The sequence below is a fragment of the Leishmania panamensis genome (genome assembly GCF_000755165.1).
Source record: "Leishmania panamensis strain MHOM/PA/94/PSC-1 chromosome 34 sequence".
NCBI classification, from domain to species: Eukaryota; Euglenozoa; class Kinetoplastea; order Trypanosomatida; family Trypanosomatidae; genus Leishmania; species Leishmania panamensis.
Window position 1 is genome coordinate 1401584 of NC_025881.1, and position 21109 is coordinate 1422692.

Below are 21109 nucleotides of genomic sequence, written 5' to 3' on the forward strand. Positions count from 1 at the left end.
TCAGGGATCATGTCATGCACACAGTAGCAGTAGCAGGAGCGGCAGCAGATGCAATGAGCAACGCTTGCCCCGCAGTGGGAGGCGCCATGGCCCCTCCCTCCAGACACACACACATATGCTCGGGTCAGAAAGCACAGCTCACAGTCACGCTTTCTCTTCCGTTTGACTCCTCCCCATGACTGAGCTCTCTGCCCTCTCCACGGCAACCTGAGACGCGTTTGGGTAGCCAAACCATGCTTCGAAAGTGTCTTCGTCGAAGCTGAAGTGCGCATTCTTATTGACCGATATCATCTCGCCCTTTTCGATGTCACGAAGTGCCTGCATCACAAAGTAGCCCTTCTCATGCTGCGCCGCTGCCTTCTTCTGTTGCGCGAGCCACAGCAGCATTTCCCCATCTGGGTATCCAATCATGGCGTTCGGGTTTGACGAGTGCAGCGCCAAGTCCATGACCGGCACCATGCCCATCAGCTCCCCCTGTCCCCGCTGCGCAAATGGGGATTGCTGGAAGTAGGGGTGTCCCACGCTGCCGACATCGCTAGTCGACAAGAACGGAATCGCGTGACGCCGGAAGAGGCAGTAGGCGTGGCGGAAAACCACATCAAAGTCGCTTGCCTCCACCTTACACTGCGCCACGAGTGGCGCTGTCCACTCCTTGTAGCCTTTCGTCGCCTGCGCCGCATCCGCCACTTTGCCAATCGGCATTGCCTGGTCAAATGGCAGCACATCCAGGTAGCTCTGAACGCCGCGTGGCTGACCAGTGAGAAGGACCTTGGTGAGGAATCCCACGAACGCGAAGGAGCCGCGTGTCAGGTCCTCCCAGAACGGCACAGGCTCACCATGTCGTTCGGGAGACACCTTCAAGGCGATGTTCGGGTCGCTGGCGATGCTCAGCACGCTCTGCGTTGCCTCGATAGGAACGACGGCGACAAAGTCGAACTCAGGAATCCGCTCGGTGGCGAGGAGGCCTAATGGTGTGATGTGGACACGCTGAAAGAGACGGCACCCTTTCATAATCGCCCACGTAACGAAGTCGAGCAACGTGGGGTTGCATCGGGTGATGCGTACGCCGCCCATTGCCAGAGCGCGCACAGGTAAAGCAAAATTAAAGAAACCACTAAGGGCAAAGGAATCGGCTCGATGGCGCACAAGAAGGCGTGCCTGTGCAGGTGAAGATTAGTCGGAAACAAAAATAAAGCTCCACTATAAGCGTGTCATGAAGTGCAAACACATAGTCAACAGCAGAGGGGACTACTGTCACGCATGCCAGAAAGTAAAGCGCCAACAGCAAAGAATGAAATCCCGAAATAAGGCGCACAGCCAGCGATCTTCAAAGAGAAAAGAAATCAAGAGAGACGGATAGAAGAGCGATGTCATACGTGCAGCAAGAAGTACCATGATCAATGGACCGGTGCTGCGTCTTGCTGCGACTAGTCAGTAGCGTCTTCCCAGTACACGAGATGGAAAGGGACGAAAAGGACGAAGAGGAGAGCAAAAACAAAAGGCCAGAAGCTCCAGCCACATGCAATCAAACGCAGCAGCACACATGACTGGGCAACATACATTATATGCAGTACCCCTCCCAAGCTGAATGGAGACATGACTGGTCTCATGTTCACACTGCCAACACAGAACGGCGCGCTCATACAAAGGGGAAGAATCATAAATAAATAGATAAGCTCACTTGCTGTACACGATTCTCCCTCTCACCGGCTTTTTTCTGCACTGATGAGTAAGTCCCGGTCCTTTTGCGTCGTTTGGGGGAGGGAGGAGGAGCGTTGCTGTCGTTTCGCTTTTGCTGAGAACGCCATCGCAGGAACTCGGGGCGAGAGAAGAGAAGGTGGAAAAGTATTGTGACCCACCAACACCAATCCTCTTCTGCACTCCAACGGGCAAAAACAATGGGGGAGAGAAAAATCGAGAAAAAAAGCTAACAGGGCAGCACACAAACACATCGATACAGTTTGCCGATATGCAAGGCAAGGAGCAGAGGTATACTCGCACTCCAATGCCTACACAGACACACAACTATGCGCATAGGCAGACTCGTGAGCAGAGAAGCACACTGCGGCCTTGCCGGGGGGAGGGGCGAAGGGGAAAGCTTTCCTCATCGCAGCGCGGAAAAATCCAAGCTGACCTACATCCATCCCAAACATACACACAGACATCACCAAAGTCAACGTCTTCTGCACACCGTCACGGGATCTATAGGGGACATATCTCTCTCTCTCGGTCCGCAATTTTCTCGCGTCACGTCGTGCAATTACCAGAGAAACAATCTCCCCCCCCCCCACAACTCTGACCTGTCTCTGCTCACCTGTCGCTCCCTTGGTATTCGTCACATTAGACCTCCACAATATCAACCAGCTGGCGGATCTCTTCCTTGAGTACCGGCGTCGTACCAGGCCTGAGCACGATTTCCTGTCGTGGGTACATACGCTCGTTCGGCTTGTCGTACCCGATCATGACCTCCGTCTTGTCTTTAGTGATGACGCACACATCCACCTGGGTACCGCTATAAGGATCATTAAAGATACCCTTGCGGATGGCCGACGCCACCAGTTCCTTGGCCTCCTCGCACGTCATGTTGTCCTTGTAGGCAGCCTCCATCTGTGCCATGGCGGCAATGCTGCCGCTACCCATCGTCACGAAAGGTAAACGATCGGTGCTGCCGTGTGGCGCAATGGTGGCTAAGAACGGACCCTCCACATCCACGCCACCAAGCACGAGCGCCGCGCTGACGTGGCCCTGGTAACGGTACAAGTGACGCTTCAGCAGCGTCAGTGCCTCGAGCACGCGGGACTGTTTGCCCGTCTCGAGTCGGTGCAGAGCCAGGTGCGAGGACACCATGTTCGTTACAGCCTCCGTATCCGCCGATGTGCCGGCACCGCAGCACATGATGTTCGGAGCCATATAGTGAATCTTACGGCAGTGCTTGTCCGCTACAATACTGCCCTCAGTGGCACGAGTATCAGCGCCGAGCACGACGCCGTCCTGGTAAACGACGCCGACGATAGTCGTACCGGTCTTCAGCGTGCGTGGTGCAGAATAACCCTCAGCTTCCAGATTGAGGTTACGCTGAACATTTTCAAAGTTGAATCCGGGCATAGCGCAAGCGGGGTCCTTTCTTTTCGCAGTGCGGGCAAGTGCGTAGTTTGCCGTCGGTCCTTTCTTTATTTGTAAGATAGCGAGAAGAGCAAAAAGAGGGTGGCCGCAGAAACAAACCAGCAAAAGGGAGAAAAAATATATATCAAAGGCCCTTGTATGCCGCTGCGTCACCTCGAGGACACACTGAGACCGAGGGAGGCGTAAACGGAAGGGAGAGGGAGGCACTCAAGTGTATGGAAAAGGAGTGAAGTGTAGCTAAGTAGTAGAGAAAGATGAGGTAGAGGTGGAGTGCTTAGGCGTGAGGGAGGAAAGTAGAGTGGACACTGAGTAAGCTGTGAAGCAACAGGGCGAGAGTGTGAGAACCACAAGGCTCATTACGCAAAAGAGAATGCAGCAAACAAAGTGATACGGCAGGTGCAGGTGAAAGAGGAAGAGAGAATAGAGGAGAGTTGTGAACAAGATGCTCAGCCTCAGAGTCAAGCTGGTGTCGTCCAAGCCGAAACACGCACGTAGGCCGCGGTGAGGCCAAAAGATAAATCTAACTCAATGTGTGAGATTCACGCGTAATTCACATTCGCCAAGGATGGGAGGCGAAGATGTTGTACTCGTCAAGATCTCTTCAGTGGCAAGCGCTTATCATACACGGTGGCGTAGAGACTGCTTCACAAGAAGTGCCTTGCTGCTGTTTCACTGATTGAATGGCAAACAAAACAGGAAGAGATCGCTCCCCTCCCCCTACCACCACAACCAGCACCCTCCTGCGTGTCTGCACTTCTTAGCTCTGTCCAGATATAGTGGGGATAAACTTGATGCCACCAACGACGCCGCACACATGCAGCAGAGTCCCTGACATATGCAGAGGGGCACACGGGCAGAAAGAATGTGCAGGGTACACAGCCCTTCAAAATAAAAAAAAAGAAGAAGGAAATCCACACATGCCAGCGTGGTTACTGTGAACACAACAAAACGACGACATAAGCAGTAGAGAGAGAGAGGGACGCCCCGGGGAGCTCTTCTCGGGTTGCGCTACAATTCCATACACTCGCTCCGCAGCCCCCTTTCCTCGGATGTAAAAAATCATCACCAATGCGCCTACAGTGGCCCGAAAGCCAACCCAGAGAAGGCTAGCCACCGCGCACAGCATATAAGTGACGCTGCCTACGGTGTCTTCTTCAGATTTTTGAAGTCGTACTTGTCAGACGGCTGCAGATTCATCCAGTAATCCTCACCCTTCTTCTGGCGCCTATCCTCCTCCACCTCGCTGAACTCTTCGGCCACAGGTTGCCCGTCTCCAAGAAACACGGGCTCCTCTCCTGGCGGCAGCTCCGCCGTCACAGACGCGTTTGGAGCTATCATTTTGTTTGCCTCGTCGAAGGAAGCAGAGTCCGTCAGCTTGGCGCGCGGTTCGTTTGGCGTTGGACCAGCGAACCGATAGGCATCCTGCACGTGCTCCTGAATCGCCGCTGCCAGCTTCTCTTTTGTACCCTCTGTATTGGTCAGGTTCAACTTCACGATACGGCGCGAAACTGGGTAGCCAAAGAGCGGTGGCGGCACTGCCTTGAGCCCGAGCTTCAGCCGCTCTCTTCCCTCAATGTTCGGCTCTAAGATGCTGAAGACGTAGTAGTGCTTGTACTTGGAGATCTTTCGAGACTGCTTGATGTGCACCAGATCTCCCTCCACGCAGGCAAGATCCTCATCGTGAGCAAAGAAGCGGCTCGTGCGTGACACACGCTGGTTGAACTTCGGGTAGTAGACCATGTGATTCGCTGCCACAACAGCCGTCTTGAGCATGCTGGTACTGACTACGTAGCCAATCTTGTCAGAGCCTTGGCGAGGTTGGTTGAAAATCATTGACGTCAGGTCGTACGGCCACGGCATGCGACGTGGACGCTGCCCCTGCACACCGGTCATCGAGACAGCCCAATGATGGCGCGTGCGATTTGGGAAAGCATTACGTTTGAACTTGCGGATGTAGACACGGTGATTTGCGTTGTGTGTGTTCTTGGTGCGCGCGCCGCCGTACATCATCACGCACCGCTGACGGTGTTCCGTCTGGAAGTTCCACCATGGGAATCGAAGAAGTGACTGGCGAAACATGAGAGTTTTGTGAGGCGAGCCAATCTTCGCAGAAAAGTTTCGAATCAAGTACCTTTCGAGCGCACTGTAACGTGGTCAAAAGGAAACGTCGAAGAGAGGCAATTCTACCTGCCACGATTCTTGGGTCCCTCCGATATGCTCCAGCAAAGTGAACAGGTGTGCTAGAGCGTCAAGGCGCGGAGATCCACAGCGCATAACAACACGTCCCGCAACCCAAATTACAACAAAGAAACGTGCACACGTTCCGTCACCGACCCGGCACCCTGTATTTAAGGGAGAGGGGTGGGGGCTGCGAGTCTGCACACGTCTTTATGGAAGCCCTTCAGAAAAGGTGGAGTCGTTTGACACGCACCCCTCGATGTGTGTGTGTGTGTCCAGACGCTTCGCGCTTACAGAAACAATGACAACGGGAGAGGCCCCACAGAAAAACGAGTCGCACGTGTGTGTATTGGTGTGTGCAGGTAGTGCACCGAAGAAGCAAGAGAGGACGCACAGACAGCAAGCACTGGGAAGAGGAAGACGACTGCAAGTGCAAATGCAAAGACAAGACTGAGTGTAGCACGAAACCGTCCCCAAGTGAGTATGAGTCACTTGGATAGGTGGGAAAAGAGAACGGGGGAGGGGTAGGCACATACGGCAGAAAATTCCTACATGTGCGTCCCTTTTTTCCATTGCAGCGAAGCACATGATGGGTGCATTGATGTTTAGGTGTGTGAAGTTCGACAAAACGCTGCAAGCTCAAGCCGCGGAGGAGGGGTTAAGTCTTCGCGCAATATGCTCGCTCAACTTGTTTTCGTCGTGTTTGTGCATGCAACTTTTTCTTTTGGGGGGGGGAGGGGGGGCTTCCTCCCAACACGGAAGAGGGGGTTGTGACTCGGTATCGGCATAGGTACGTTATTTACAAGAACCATCCACTGAATTTTGGGTGTGTGGACCTTCGGAAGGATGCGCGTGTTTCCTTTTACGAACAAAGGAACGGAAACAACGAAAACGAAACGAAAGAGAAAACAACAAGCGAACAAATGACAGTGACACCTCCATTCAATACGCCATCAAGCGAGATAAACCAAAGGCGAAGCTGCCCGTTTTATTTTCTTTGCACTTGCATCGCCCCTACACACACACACACAGGCACACATGCGCACGACTGCATGTGATGCTCTGTTCTCTCCATCAATGCCTTTATAGGCTACATCTTCACACCCTCTCCTCCTCTGCGTCATCTTCTGTGTTGAGAGGCTCATTCTCTTTCTACATCCCCCTCGTCTCTCAAGTTCTATTCGCCATGGCAAGCGGCGCAGTGGCGGGGAACGCGGGGAAGAAGCAACGAGGTGCACCACCCACACACATACACACACACACACACATACATAGTAGTAAAGAATTCACAAGACGGAATTGTATGCATGTGTATGTGTGTGTGGCGCTGAAGGGAAGGGCACGACGGCTATGCAGCGTGTGTGGGAAGAGACCGCTCTATGTATAAAAGAAACCATAGCGGACGAGAAGGGCACACAAGAAGCCTGCGGCAGAGAGAAGGACGGAAAAGACAACGAACCAAGACCACGGCAAGGGAGCAGAAGCAAGCTGACCTCTTTTGTTTATGGCGTTGCTGCTACGATGTTATGCACCTCTTCGCTCACCCTAGATCCTTTTTTTCCTTTGCTTCACGCAGTTCAACAACATCACCTCCTCTATTACGCACTGAATTGCTCCATACAAACACGTTGTACGCATCAACAGAAAGAAACAACAAAGGAAGATGGGCACGCAGCGCGTCTGTCCTGCGGTTGTTACACCGTGACGGGCTGCTGCTACGCGTCGTACTCCCCTGATTTTCTTCGGCTCCATCGTCTTGTGCGCCCTGCAGCGCACGAGAAGCAGCAGGCATCAAGGCCGGCGGTGATGGCACAAGTGAAGCAAGCGGGTGTATGCGCACCTACTTGCCGCGGCCACCCTTCATGCGTGTGACACCTGGGGCACCGGCAAACATACCGCCCATACCTGCCTTGCTCATGGCCATGTTGCCGCCACGACCGCCGCCGCTGCCAGCTGCTTGCTTCTTGCCAGCGTCGGATTCCGGGTTTGTCACGGTCTCATCGATCGAGAGAATCAGGCAGGCCGCCTCCGTGGCGCTCTGCAGCGCATTCCGCTTTACCAGCGTAGGCTCCCACACAAAGTTAGCGAAGGTGTCACACACACCGCCGTTGAAGATGTCCACGCCATACCACTGGCTGTCCCTTTCAGAGGTCACGTAGTGCTTCTGGCGCAGCTTGTTCACTGTGCCAGTGCTATCGTGGCCGGCGTTCTCAGCAAGCTGGCGCGGAATGATTTCCAGCGCGCGGGCGTAGCCGGCGACCACCATCTGCTCCTTGCCCTTGATCGTCCGCGAGTACTCGCGCAGTTTCTTACTCAGCTCCATCTCGATGGCACCACCCCCGCCAACGACAGAGCCAGTCTTGATGGCGCGTTTCACAATGCAGATGGCGTCGTGCAGAGAACGGTCCGCCTCCTCAATGAACTGCTGGGCACCACCGCGCAGAATGACGGTGGATGTCTTCGAGGTCTTGCAGCCAGTGAAAAAGTTAAAGCGCTCCGTACCGACCTGGCGTTCTTCAAACATCCCACACCTGCCAAGCACCTCAGCCGGCACGTTGTTCAGTGTGGACTGCACTACACCACCCGTAGCCATGCACACGCGTGTCATGTCGTCGTTCGCCACGCGGCCGGCGCAGAAGATGTCTCGATCTGCAAAGTACTGCGTGGCTAAGTCACCGATCGGCAGGCGAGAGAGCACCACATTGGCACCTGTCGCAACACACTTGTCCAGCTTATCGAAGATGATCTTCCACTCCGCATCGACTATAGACTGGTACTGCTTAGGGTCCTTGAGGCGCACCTCCGCGTTATCCTTCTCTGCTTTGAGCTCCAGCTCCACATTCAGCAGCAGCACCTTCGGGTTATCAAACTTCTTGCGCTGCTGCTCAAAACCAGCGTAGGAGAAGGTCTTCTTGAACGCAACACCGTCCACGAGAACGCTGTCGCGCATGCTACCACCAGCCACCTTCTTGATGCCAATGAGCTCAAGGTTCATATCCTCGTCGAGCGCCATCACCGCCTTCACCGCCATCTCAGCGAAGAAGCGGCGCTCTGTGTTAATCAGCTTCGAGTTGAGCGCGGTCTCGGCACAGCGAATCAAGTTCTCTTCGCTCGAGTTGCCCTCGGCCTTGAACGGGACGCACAGCTCATCCAGCGCCTTCATCGCGATGCTAAGGGAGTTTCGGTAGGCTTTGACAATCACCTGCGGCGCAATGCCGTCCTCCACGCACTGCTTTGACTCCTTCAGCAGCTCGCCAGCGAGAACAACGACAGAGGTTGTACCATCGCCCACCTCATTGTCTTGTGCACGTGCAATGTCCACGAGACTCTTTGCGGCCGGGTGCACAATTTCGAGCAGATTCATGATGGTGGCGCCATCGTTACTGATCTGCACATCGCGTCCGTTGTGGATGAGCTTATCCATGCCGCATGGTCCGAGCGTGGACTTCACGGTGTCCACGATGCTGATGCACGCATTAATGTTGCTGATGAGCTGCGGCTTACCCTGCGAGGTGTCCGTACCTTCACGGAGAAGCACAAGCTGGGGCTGGATCATGGCGCAGTGGAGACGGCACAAGAAGTGAGATTTTCAGGAACGGGAAATATCTGACTGGATGACAAGGTTGAGCTCAACAGTTTACGAGCCGGTGGTGTCGGTTCAACGAAGTCTCCAGAGAAGAGCAAAACAGTAGAGAAAGGAGGGCGCTTCGAGGAAAAGGAAGAAACAGAGGTAATGTGATAGAAAGTGATGGGGAGATACAAGCCTGGGTGAAAGAAAAAGGGGCCTTGTTTTGAGTACTTGTAAAGAGATGAAAAGGGAAATAACTTCTGTTTCGTTTCGCGATCAGACTACCACGGCCACCCCCCGCACGCCACAATAAGCACAAGGTGCAAAAAGAGGGGGGAGAATAGGCGGTGGAGCACGGAGCAGTAGAGAAAGAGTGAGTTTCACGCATACACAGAGAGGGGCGCAAACGTGTGCATGGGCGAGGAGAATAAATCAGGGAGAGGAAGACAATATATCTGCTAGGTAAGCTAGTCAGGTATATGGGGAGTGACTTTCCTCTCCCACATCATCGCCCACATGTGTGTGTGTGTATATATAAGTTGTTTTTCTTTTGCGCAGTGGCTCTGGGGAACACATCCGTTGCCCACTACTGTGAAAGCAGAGAGGGCTGCACACCCCACGCACATATGCTGCACCGATGCAAACGCCACATATTTGCTCTTCATTTTTGTCGGACAAAAAGACACCACTCTTCTTACATGGCAACGGCCGATAAAAACATGCAAAAAAATTTTCAGCACGCACACACGAGAAAAAATGTGCCGGCTCTTGCGAAGCAGGTGAAGAGGCAGTGCGAACGGAATAGGCCTCGGTCGTCTAAATTAACCTGCAGTCAGCGTGTGCTTCACGCGTCAGTCTATTTACATTCAAGAGCACTGAGAAGGGGGAGAGACGAAACCGGAGAATTGTGCGCCAGGCACGTCCTTGCTGTTGCTGGAGCACGTGCAGCGCGAGAGGAGCAGCAAGGGGGTGAGAGGCAGAGACAAAATCAGGTGTGTAGTCCAGTGTGCCGCCCCTTCTCGTGTCTTTGGCGACTCGGCGCACAGTCTGTGCCCTTTTCTTCTCTGGCCACCTTCCTCTAAGAGGATCACCGTTTGTTCTGTAGCAGGGAAAAAAAGAACTCTGACTCAAGGGGACCATCTTCTTCCAGGTCGGTGCAGTGGACCGCGTTACGGATGCGGTCCACACCGTACTTGGAGCGGAGTGTGTGAGGGAAAAGCACGTGGCACACCTCCGGGTCATGTGGACCACACACCGCCCGCAGCGCCGGCACGGCGTTCTCTGCGCAAACCTCAATGGCCCAGCACGGGCCAGACGAAATCTGCTCCACCAGCTTCTTGTACTCCGGAAGAACGCCGTTATAGACCTCTAAAAAGTCCTCGGCATCCGCCACCGTCAGCTGGTAGGAGCCAAGGGCACTAATGTAAAACCCCTCCTCCACCAAGCGACTAAGAATGGGACCCTGATGACCGCTAGTGATTGCATGTGGCTTGATGACACACACAGCGCAGTTCTTTAGCGTCGCCGTGGATTCGCCTGCTCCCATTAACGTCTCCCTCAGCTCCTGCATGGCACTCTCGCTCAAAATCTGTGTCACGGCGGACGAGAAAGAAGCCGCTACCGAGGCCACCTTTTCACGGGCTCCGGCGCCGCTCACGAGTAGAAGTAGGCACCGCTGCGTCTTCGACACAACTCGGGCAGCAAGGCTCTGGGAAAGCTCTACTAAGCGGATGAATGTAATACGCAGGCCTTGCGTTGTCATAGCCTCAACCACAGAGCCCGCTAACGCGCTATAGTTCTCCATGTCAACGGTGATCATGCACTCACCCGAGTTCGTGGTAAGCCGCTTGCGTGTTACGTCGTCGCCGTAGTCAACAATGCGAAGGGGACGGGAAAAGACGTTAATGGTCGCCCCCACGTAAAGCTCGTTTGGGCTCAGCGATGGATACGCACAGCGCTTCAAAAACAAGCGCTTCGTCTTGAGGTCGTACATCTCTATCGTTTTGTCGTCCGCAAAGTAGCATAACTGGTACGTGCGAGAGAGGTTCGCCTGTGGATCGAAGTACTCCACCACAAACGTGTCTCTTTGTTCGCCCACCATTTCTTCGCCTGGGTACGTCGGTGGTGTGAAAGACGGTGAGTATAAAGCCCGTGCGGCGTCTCGTGCCGAAGATGCACGAAATAGTGCGAGGCGTTTAGGCTGCTCAGCGATGTCGTGCGCACGTCCTCAAGTACTTGGAAGTGGTCAAGACAATTCAGGCTTTATGGAAGGGGCTTCGAGAAGAATAGGAAACGAAAACGTGGCTGGAAAATCAAGAGAGGAGCTGCTTCTGAGAGCGCAAGAACACGCGGTGCACAGGGATGGCGCAAATTGGATCGAAGAGTGAGTGGAAGGAAAAGCACATCTCCTTTGGCGGACTGAACAAAACGCCGGCGACAGCGACGTTTTTTCCTGTGCTCAACTGTTTCCAGAGTTGCTACGGCACACGCCTACACACACACACGTGCGACTTACATTTACTGGGTGCTGGACAGTTCAACCGCAGCGGTTCGCAAGGCGCATCTACCAGCGAGGAAATTCGGGGCAGACGAAAAAAGATTGTGGAGTCTTCAACAGGAAGGCGTAGGTTACTAAATGACAAGGCAGGGGAGGCGGAAGGGCGCTTCATACACTTAAGCGAGAAACAGAATGGTGTGTATCGAAGAAGCAAAAGCGCAAATCACGAAGGTGGTACTTCATTAGAAGACCACCCCAATTAATAATAGTGTTGTTGTTCAACAGAGAAGCTCGGTCATCCATGCATACATACCATCACAAGAGTGAGCTGAAATCGCAGACGACGAGAGACGTCGCAGGCCGCCAACTGCCAAAGTGATCAAACCGCCAAGCACGTAAGACAGCGTAATGTGTGCCGGTGCCAGGCTTCATGGATTGACTACTCCACGTAGCCGTAGGTCTTGCGTTTTGCCAGCGGTTTCACGTTGTTGCTATGAATGCGTGACATCTCCTTCACTGCCTCGCGCTTCTCGGCCTTCTTGATACGGCGTGAAGTTCGCAGAATCGCCTTGGGTGCGTTGCGCTGGTTGTTAATTCGCTTCACCTCGACAAAGTTAGAGTACCTATTCTTCAAAGAGCGCATATAATTGAACTTGTGCTGCTCTGGGCCGCGTAGTGGGCGAATAGGCTTGCTAGCGTCGGACTTCCACACACGAAGCACCGCATCTTCGCTCCCGCTGTAAATGTAGGTGTTGTCGGGAGACCACTTCACTACGTACACGCCAGCCATCCGCTTCGTGTGAAACATCTCCATCGAGTCGGACTTGGTTGTCTGGTGCAAGTCCCAAATGCGCAATGAGGCATCTTGTGATCCGGCAGCAAACATGGTGCCAGTGGGAGAAAAGTCGACAGATGTGACAGGACGGATGTGACCCTGAAAGACGTTACGTGGACGTCCGGGCACGCGAATGTCAAACAAGTAGCAGTTTCGATCGTCACTTCCCGTCACAAACGTGTTCGGGTCCATTGGGTTCCATGATAATGATGTTGAGCACATCTCCATCACAATCTTGCTGTGGGCGGACTGACTGCGAATATCGTAAAGGAAGACGCCGCGATCCGCCATGCAGCATGCAACTAGATTCGTTTCAATCTTGTTAAATCGGCAGGAAGACACTGTGTCGTCACCCCAAGAAAATCGCTGGAGCGGCTGTGTGCGGTTGACATCCCAGATGTTCACCACGTCTGACGACGTGGCGAACCATGATTTGTGGAAATGGTGATCGATAGAGGAAAAGGGAAACTCACCCAGAAACTCTGTCACTGGCTCAATACGCGCTTCATCAGGGTCAAAGTCCAAATCCCACATCTTTACAGTTTTGTCACGTGAAGCACTAAAGCAAGCGACACCGTCTGGTGAGATAGTTACACCGTCGACAGAGTGTCGATGTGCATCGATGACCGCACGCTGCCTCCGCGTCATCATATCCCACACTATTAGTCCACCGTCAACAGAGCCCGTGGCCACAGTGGATAGACTTGTAATGTCAGTAGCAATAGACTGAATCGTATCCTGATGACCCGGGAGCGCAGCCACAAAAGGCTTCGCGAACATGCGGTCCATTTTGGCAGCAACCACCGCGCGAGTGAACTCTACCTGTTTTGCCATTGGATTAAACTTCGGATCGTAATTTCGATTGGCCTTCGGCACCTCTGTCGCGCGATCCTTTGTCCACTCCAGCTCGGAGCGGCTGATTGCCTTGATCTTGACCATTCTCCACGAAACAGCGCGAATTTCAGAAAAGAGACGGTGTGTCAGCAAAAGAACCAAGAAACAAAATATGCGAAGAACTAACTGCCAACTAAGAGGAGTATACAAAACTGTTGGACCTTGAGCAGAAGAGCTGAAGAAATAGAAGTAGCCAGAAAAAAAATGTGGAGATGAGAGTATCGAACCGAATAAACGAAAGTACATCACCGGAAAATAGGTTCATTGTTGCGCCGGGAATTCCGTCGAACGACTCTTCTGGCTCGCTAACGTACGCTTCGAGTTGAGCAGTGCGACGCACTCACATATTGGCGCGCTGTGTAGCTGCATATATGTTTCCTTGTAAAAACTCCTCCACACCTAATCCGCCTCTAGCATCATGTAGCGTTTATTTACTATTGGGGATTTGATGGAACAGCTAGTAAACATCAACAGAAACAAAAGCTGAGAGAGACATATCTGTATGGTGAATCCTGCGGTACTGAGCCGGTGATTAGTGAGTATCATCTGCACTCCCATGTTCTGTGAACGGCGCAAGCATCTTGTCTACAAACTGTTCGTAGTGGATAACACCGTTATTCTCAAACCCCTGAACTAAATCACGAAACTCCTCATCGTTGTACTTCTCTCCCATAGTGGTCATGATATGCCGGAACTCGGCCACCGAGACAGTACCGTCCAAGTCTTTGTCAAAGACACGAAAAGCCTCCTTCACTGCCTCTGACGTATCCGTCTTGTCATCATTTTTTTCCACAAGAGCCTCGTATCCAGTCATATCCACATCTGTTGCTGTCACCATGATTTCTTTGATCTTTTCCTCACTTGGATTGAGTCCTGCAGCCCTCAGTGCTGTTGGAACAGAAGCCTTTGGAATTTTGCCATCGCGCTGCAGGAGCTCAAATGCCTCTTTCATCAGCGTTGAACGCGACATTGCCAACGAGTAGCTACGAGAAACCTGCTTAAAAGAATACCCTTAAGCAAAACTCAAGTCAAGGAATGCACCGTAGTCGCTTGTATGTAAAGTAGTACGCAAGCGAGAGGGAAGAAAAAGATACGAAGCTGTGAGTGCCGTCCACATAAGAGAATCAGAGCTATGCATCAACATATCACCGCCTATAACATGGCTGCATAACGGAGAACAACACGCTCAAAACGCAACAAGCACGGCAATTATCGCGCCTCCCTCAATCTGCTTGGGTAGTTGAGCACACCTACATGAGCGCATATGTTCTCTTTTCGCCCTGCTTCGCTCGGTAGAAGTACTTTTACACTGCTTTTGTTGGGAATGTAAAGACAAGTTCTCAGTACCATTAAATCAGAAGAAACAACATGCTCACTTCCACTACAGCCAGGGAAAACACCAGACGAGAAAAAGGCAGTGCTCAACAGCTGATCCACTATACCAACTCCACGTCGCCAACAAGAATCATCCCAAAACAAAACCAAAACCACCAAAAACGACGAAAACTGTCAACCACTCTTTCGACTGCCTCAAAATGCGTGTGTGCCTTCAGCCAATTGTACTCGGCAAAGTTGGCAGGAATCTGAATTTCTTTCTTCTCCATGTCGATGTAGTAAGGCCGACCTGGTGGTATGACTCTGATTTCTTGCCCCTTCAAAAACCACCGGTACAGTAATGCAGATTTTAACATCCCTGAGAGGAACTGCTCCAAGTCATCAGGGTTAACAAACTCAGGGCTAGTTTTCCGTTTTGGGTCATCCCAAAAGCTTGTCTCGAATGAGTTGAATTTCAGTGTGGCCCCCACTCGAACGCGCATGTTCTCAATGCTGGCCGTCTGCCGAGTTTGTTGGTCTTCCATGATCAGCTGTACGGCTTGCAAACGAGGCGCAACGGTTGACAAGAATGTCAAAATTTCTTGCGCCGAAGCCGTATCTAAAATCTTGACAGCACCCGAGGTCCAGTCCACGTGAAAAGCGCTGCGGCGCTCCGATGCTTCGCGAACAGGGTACACGTCCACAACTTTTGGCTCGCGTTCGTGGAGTAGCCAGTTAGTGAGAGTACCAGCCGTGATTATTTTCTCCGCAAGCGGGATGTTTACGAGATCGGTGCTGCAAGAGTCCTTCACGACATGAATAGACAGGAAAGAAAACGCTGCTGTGCGCTTGAACATGGAGTCGTTGTCCAGGATTCGCTTTGAAAAGCTAGTATAATCCGCATCGTCATCCCAGGTGACGCGCTTCCATTTCATCCGCTTTATGAGCTCCTCTGATTCGTAAAACTGATCTAATGCGCGGGATGTGCTGTCTGACTTTGCCTGCTCTGGGGTCTGCGCCCCATTCGTCTTTTTCGAGGCTCTTGTTGAGCGAACAAGTTCGATAAAATCTTTTGTGTATGCAACAAAGCCCTTTTCCATCTTATAGCGCTCCTTTTGAAGAGCGCGCACAAGGTGCTTCTGCTGGGTCAGCCATTCTAAGATATCGGGCTGAAACGCCAAGCTCCTTCTAACGGACATGACGGTTACTTCGCCTGGTAAAACACCGCAAATCAGAAGGTGGTGTCTTGTCGAATAGTCGACCTTGAAAAGGGAGAGAACCCGAGGATCTACCAACAGAAATTATGACGAAAGAGGAGCAAAGTGACACAAAAAGAAAATGGGAGGGAGAAGTCTAGAACGATTGTCATGATATGACATCACATATATTAGAGCCAATCTTAGCTATTGAGAGCAGGGTTGCCTATTGTTGTATAGCGCAACGGCGCCTGTGATTGCATAATTCTCAAAAGGGTTTCTTGACCCATCACTTTGTACGCAACTATTTTAGAGTGCGGGCATAGGCTTACACACAGGCTTCTACTCATGTTCTCTTCACTTGCGCTCTATACGTATTGATAGTGAAACTGCAGAATTCCCTACAAAGCAGAGGCAGGATAGAAAGAACAACTATAAACAAAAGGTGTCGTGAAGTGGTAGCGAAAAGAGAGGTCAACAATGCATAAAGACTCGACCACTTCTGTTGTTCTTTGAAGAACACAATTCATAGAAAGATGTGCGCTCTTGTCTCTTAGTATACATGCTTCGCATGCTAATATTGATTCCCAGCATTTCGCAAAATCTGTTAAGAGCCACCTGGTAGCCAGGTCACACTGGAGAGGTGATCATATTTTCGTTTGTGACCGCCTCAGTAGGAAGAAGCTCTTTGAACTCGCCTCCAGCAATTCCCAGGCTCGGCGACACTGTGGGGCAGTACATTCCAGTGTTCTACTTAGTCACGACTGCGGCGGTCAGGTTCTGGCCGCCGCGACAAGTGGCAGCGACTGGAAAACTCTTGAGAACGAAGCGCCCAACATACTATGCAATTTCCTGATTTAGGTAAATCGCACTCCGGCGCTCGTCCACCAATGATGTAAAAGCCTTGGTAGTTTTTGATGACCCCCTCGTTGAGCATTTTTGCAGCGACGAAATTATGGCCATGCAGATCCACATATCTTTGGCAGCTTGAGAAGTCGGATAGGGCGATCACAACAACCTCACCTGTCGTTTACCCAGGGCAGATGGCATCTACAGTGACTTTCAGAGAGTCAAGAGGTTAAAAAGGAACTATGACCACGTAGTCCATCACAAAATCACATGCCAGCGTGAAAATATTTTTCTCCATCTTTTCGGGAGAAAAGATTCCGTGCTTGGTAGCGAATGCGCAGTGATGAAACTCCGTTGAGCAAATACATGCGCCCAGCATACACAGGCGACAGGGGGGTAGTCACAAAGAAAACGACTGCTTTGCAAGAGAAAAAACATCAAGCCCAGCAGAAGAGCGAAGGTGCTGGCCATGCTGAACAGAAGTTTCGCCCTCCGTCATGGCAATGGTGACTAAATAAACTGCATTGTGCAAAATTTGCTTTTCGAGTAGCAAACAATGGAGGCTTGAGTAAAGTGTAGATCTTTGGCGAAAAGAGATACAGGCCTGCATAAATGTTGCAGTGACTCCGCTTCCATTTCATGAGGTTCTGGCGCACGGAAGGATAATATGTGCCTGTGAAAAGCAGGTATGCAGCTTTTCTCAGGCTCTTTCTCATACGTGCAGCATCACATACAGTCACTCTTTTTGCTTTGAATGTGGTCATGCAAAAAATGCCACTCCTGCTTTCGGTGGTGATGGTGCATGTCGCTCAGGGGGGGGGGCGAAGAGCAGCCAGGAGTGCATCCCCCCCGCCAGAGATGGCGTGTCCAGTGCCGTGGCATTGGGTGGAATAACTCTACACGGGAGTGAGCGCATTGCTGGACTTGTAAGTAAAAGCGTACATTACAGGGTGTGAAACATCATGGATCCCGCTTCTCTTAGAGCGTCACAGCCTCAGCACACGATAAATCTCTTTAAATGAGACATTTCTACCATGTTAAATTATTGGGATAATATGCTGCGAAGCCAAGCTACAGACACTTGCCTGTACGCAAGCTGACAAAAAAAAAAAAACGCATTTTTTTTTATCTCAACATGTTCATTCATCCAAATGACAGGAATTTAATTACATTCCGCCCAGTCTGTCACTGGCTCATTGCGTGGTGCGAAGCAGCGGTACACCAACGCTACAACAGTGCACAGACTTAGTCATCCCAAACACCGTTGATTCTCCAAATACCGCCCTTCACCTGCATAGCAACCCATTCCCATTATATCGGTCGCCACATTAGGTATTACTCGAAGCGGCACAGATTCCCCACACCAGTTGGCAGAAAGTGCGATGAGTTCCGCTTGAGTTACAATGGCGCTTTACATATCATATGGGCAGCACAACTGTGTTCACTGTCGCATGTCGTTTCGACGCCACCCCATCCAGGACCTGGCCGCCGACATCAACAGCGGTACATTGCTCTGGCCTCCCCATATCGTAGGAGATTGACTGTCACCACCAGAAGCGGTTCAGCACATTGGCAGGGGTAAGGCCTGCTTGACCTCTTCACACAGAGTGGGGATGCTGGACCTTAGATATCATGGGGGAGTGTTCCCTACCATTTTTTTTCTTCACCATGCAATAGTTGGGTTCATTTTCCTGTGACAAGCCGTTGGCGCAACGGAAATCATGTTTATGACACTCCATCATCTCACCTTCCGTTTCACTTCTCGCCCGCCAATTTTATGTTAAGTGCACAACAAAAATCTTGCAAATGATACGGCTGAGTTCTGAATTATGCAAGTATGATGGATTTTAGAGATGTTGCTGCTGAGGAGCAAATCAGAGGGTTTTTGGAGTACTTCGACAGGGTAAATTACCCGTTGCAACCCCTCACTACCGAAACAAAGTCATTCTTTGGAAGATTCTTTGGTGGAAATGGCTTTATCAGTTTCTGCGATTTGCTTTTTGGCCCTTATTACGAAAAGTACCCAGCGGAAGATGAAATGTGCTGGATGGATTATGCAAATATCGCGCCGACCAAGAGCTTAGCAGTGACGCTGCTAGGATTGATTCATCCAAGCTCCGCTTTTATATCCACATTGGAGGCACTTTCGATACCATCGACAACATTTGGCGCTCGTCTAAAGAAGATGTGGAAAAACTCACCTGCAGCACGGTCTACTGCGTACTACTTGCTGGACCTGCCTCTCTTAGCCTTGCACCCACAGTTTTTAAAACTAATGGGCGAGCCCGCTGACTCGAATTTGCACACACTGCCTCGCTCTCGCTGTCATCCCATCTTGCTTGTACCATTTTGGGACCCGCCGATAGTCACGAGAAGAGAGTCTAGCCAGCAGCAAATAATGACGTCACTGCCATGCTTGCCCATGGGGTACTTTTTGTTCCGTCTTCTGCTGTTCGGAATGAAGAGAGTGCAACGGAACAGCACTGATTTCCTTGCGTGGCGAAAAAATGCGAATGTCGTTACCTGGCTATGGGGAGCAAAAGATCGATTGAGTTCTGCGTTTTACAAGACAATCCCAACTGATATGCCCTTTTACGCGCAGCTATTGCAATCATACATTCAGATATACGTTTCAGCAGCTCTTCCCCGTCATCTTAGTAGCAATACGAACATTGCAGACATTAGTTGGACGACCAACGATGCTACGGCGTCAGTTTTGATTCTGGCGCCGGAGCTACTGGCACATAGAGAGCTGCTGCAACCCATTAGCGAAACTGACAGACTTTCGTGCAAAAATCCCGAAGCTCTCGCGCAGATTCTTTTTGTGGTGCCACTCTACACTCGCATGATCTACGCAATGTCGGAAGAAAGCAGTAGTTCCCCGTTTATGGACTGCGCAGCAATCACCCCACATGATTACGCAGTGAGCTCTTCATGCAAAGCACAGACTGATATCGAGAACATTCGTAAAACGCTTTACAGGAATTCTCTGACAGTGCTACGCGAGTGCTTTTTGTCTTTGGAACTAGAGCCATACTGCAAAAATGCTCACTTTACGTATTGTCTTGAGCTATGGGCGGTGCTCATGAACCCCTTTGAGAAGCAACAGAAGGTGACCCCTTCGCAATACGTCGCACAGCATTTTGAGTCCTTTGGTTTTCTTATGGTGGATGTGTTGAACATGATCGTGAAAAGCTCCTTTGTGTATTCAATGGCGGAGTCTGGTGCAACTGTACTAAAAAAATGTTTTCTATTGATGAGTCAGGACCCTGTGATCACTCTTCTTGCAGAGATCAACGCATCGCCGCCGTCATCGCATGCAGTTGCGGAGACGCTAGCCCGTCATTTTGTTCTCAATTGGGTAGGCAGTGATGGTAACATACAGCTACCGAATCTACATGGTACCACGACTTGCAGCCTTGCTGCTCGAGCATATGTCTCTCTGGAAAAATTAATCACTGACGACGTGACGGAGGTGATGCAGAGGGATTTGAAAGAGACACTGAGTTTGATGGGGTGCATCTTTCCGGGAATAGTACAGTTTTTGGATATATGGCGCTCCTCTGCGAAGGCCACGATTAAGAACCCAAAGTATGTGCCGACGCCTGCTATGGCAGTTGTTCGTCCGCTCACCGAGAGTGAGAAGTCGCGTTTTTTTAGAGGTGGCAAAGGACATCAGAAAGTATTTGCAAAAGGCCTGGTGCTCCCTATTCGCAACGGACACATACCTGGAAATCGTGACGCAACCTTGCAAACGAGTCTGCGCAACGAAATACCTGCGTTGCTTGGCCTCTCCAGATTATTGGATGCCATCATTGCAAGGAGTTTAGAAAAATACTACTCGAGTACAATTCCTCAGTGCGACCGTGGGCACAACCTATGGCTTACTTACTCGAAGAATTACGCCTGCACGCACCACGCGCGTGAGCCAGCGATATGGGAATGTGCTATTTGTGAAACTCTCTATGGCAGCTGCTGTAGAGGGCTTCCTTGTCGGGCGAATGGCGAGCGGCTAGTCACTTGTAGTGAGACAGGCACTGCGGTGCAGCAGTGCGTTATCTGTGGTCAAGTTGTTCCGGAAGATAGCCACATATTTTTTATTCAGAACGGAACCGGTTCCTTTTTTTGTCCAGATTGTGCCTCTCGTCCTTTCACCCCTCTGTCGATGCGCTGGATTGCATCCTACCGAACATGGGCTGCGCTGGTTGGCCTTTTTTTACTATACATTCTCATTAGCTTGCTAGTTTGAGGTATGTTGCTATCCATAAGTCTTCTTTGGGACGCTAAACACGCAGCCAAAAGCCCGTATTCTGCTTTTGAGAAAAGTGTCAGACTTTTTCCCGGGTTCAACGAACGTCTCGTTTTGTCTTTCAAAAATGAGCTACAGTAACTTGCGCAAATGCGCCATTCATCAATTGAACTTGCGAGCGGAGCTATGAACTAACTTTTTCTCCGTTCTCGACTCAAGAGGGAGTGACATGCAAGAAAAGAAAACCGAAGGTGATATGCTAAGCATGTAGACAGAGGTGAGCAGTTTGACTTGCTGCACTAGAGAGGGCTAGGCAATGTGATATCCGTGCGCGAACAAAAACGACGTTATGAGTGGCAATTCTACAGCTTTAGCAGCTCGGCGCACATTGCGAACCAGAGAAATC

The 21109-nt window shown here is 51.2% G+C and overlaps 9 protein-coding genes and 1 pseudogene across 9 annotated transcripts, besides 1 other annotated feature; 1 reads left to right on the forward strand and 9 right to left on the reverse strand.

Annotated features, from left to right (window-relative positions):
- Window positions 1-144: 144 nt before the first annotated feature.
- On the reverse strand, window positions 145-1074 carry LPMP_343700 (hypothetical protein; the record flags this gene model as incomplete). Its single annotated transcript, XM_010704491.1, has 1 exon — window positions 145-1074. One exon carries the CDS (start codon window positions 1072-1074, stop codon window positions 145-147), a length of 930 nt encoding a protein of 309 aa, XP_010702793.1.
- A 1266-nt stretch (window positions 1075-2340) lies between these two features.
- On the reverse strand, window positions 2341-3105 carry LPMP_343710 (proteasome beta 2 subunit, putative; the record flags this gene model as incomplete). The annotated part of the gene is made up of 1 exon (XM_010704492.1): window positions 2341-3105. The coding sequence occupies one exon, from the start codon at window positions 3103-3105 to the stop codon at window positions 2341-2343; it is 765 nt and encodes a 254-aa protein (XP_010702794.1).
- Window positions 3106-4263: 1158 nt separating this feature from the next.
- Window positions 4264-5202, reverse strand: LPMP_343720 (30S Ribosomal protein S17-like protein; the record flags this gene model as incomplete). Its single annotated transcript, XM_010704493.1, has 1 exon — window positions 4264-5202. One exon carries the CDS (start codon window positions 5200-5202, stop codon window positions 4264-4266), a length of 939 nt encoding a protein of 312 aa, XP_010702795.1.
- Window positions 5203-7141: 1939 nt separating this feature from the next.
- Window positions 7142-8857, reverse strand: LPMP_343730 (T-complex protein 1, eta subunit, putative; the record flags this gene model as incomplete). The annotated part of the gene is made up of 1 exon (XM_010704494.1): window positions 7142-8857. One exon carries the CDS (start codon window positions 8855-8857, stop codon window positions 7142-7144), a length of 1716 nt encoding a protein of 571 aa, XP_010702796.1.
- A 1099-nt stretch (window positions 8858-9956) lies between these two features.
- On the reverse strand, window positions 9957-10970 carry LPMP_343740 (nucleoside diphosphate kinase, putative; the record flags this gene model as incomplete). Its single annotated transcript, XM_010704495.1, has 1 exon — window positions 9957-10970. The coding sequence occupies one exon, from the start codon at window positions 10968-10970 to the stop codon at window positions 9957-9959; it is 1014 nt and encodes a 337-aa protein (XP_010702797.1).
- Window positions 10971-11805: 835 nt separating this feature from the next.
- On the reverse strand, window positions 11806-13140 carry LPMP_343750 (hypothetical protein; the record flags this gene model as incomplete). The annotated part of the gene is made up of 1 exon (XM_010704496.1): window positions 11806-13140. The coding sequence occupies one exon, from the start codon at window positions 13138-13140 to the stop codon at window positions 11806-11808; it is 1335 nt and encodes a 444-aa protein (XP_010702798.1).
- Window positions 13141-13627: 487 nt separating this feature from the next.
- On the reverse strand, window positions 13628-14047 carry LPMP_343760 (calmodulin-like protein; the record flags this gene model as incomplete). The annotated part of the gene is made up of 1 exon (XM_010704497.1): window positions 13628-14047. The coding sequence occupies one exon, from the start codon at window positions 14045-14047 to the stop codon at window positions 13628-13630; it is 420 nt and encodes a 139-aa protein (XP_010702799.1).
- Window positions 14048-14531: 484 nt separating this feature from the next.
- Window positions 14532-15608, reverse strand: LPMP_343770 (hypothetical protein; the record flags this gene model as incomplete). Its single annotated transcript, XM_010704498.1, has 1 exon — window positions 14532-15608. The coding sequence occupies one exon, from the start codon at window positions 15606-15608 to the stop codon at window positions 14532-14534; it is 1077 nt and encodes a 358-aa protein (XP_010702800.1).
- An 837-nt stretch (window positions 15609-16445) lies between these two features.
- Window positions 16446-16833, reverse strand: LPMP_343780 (annotated as a pseudogene).
- Window positions 16834-17574: 741 nt separating this feature from the next.
- Window positions 17575-18108: a repeat region.
- Window positions 18109-18291: 183 nt separating this feature from the next.
- LPMP_343790 (hypothetical protein) lies at window positions 18292-20703 on the forward strand (the record flags this gene model as incomplete). The annotated part of the gene is made up of 1 exon (XM_010704499.1): window positions 18292-20703. One exon carries the CDS (start codon window positions 18292-18294, stop codon window positions 20701-20703), a length of 2412 nt encoding a protein of 803 aa, XP_010702801.1.
- Window positions 20704-21109: the final 406 nt, after the last annotated feature.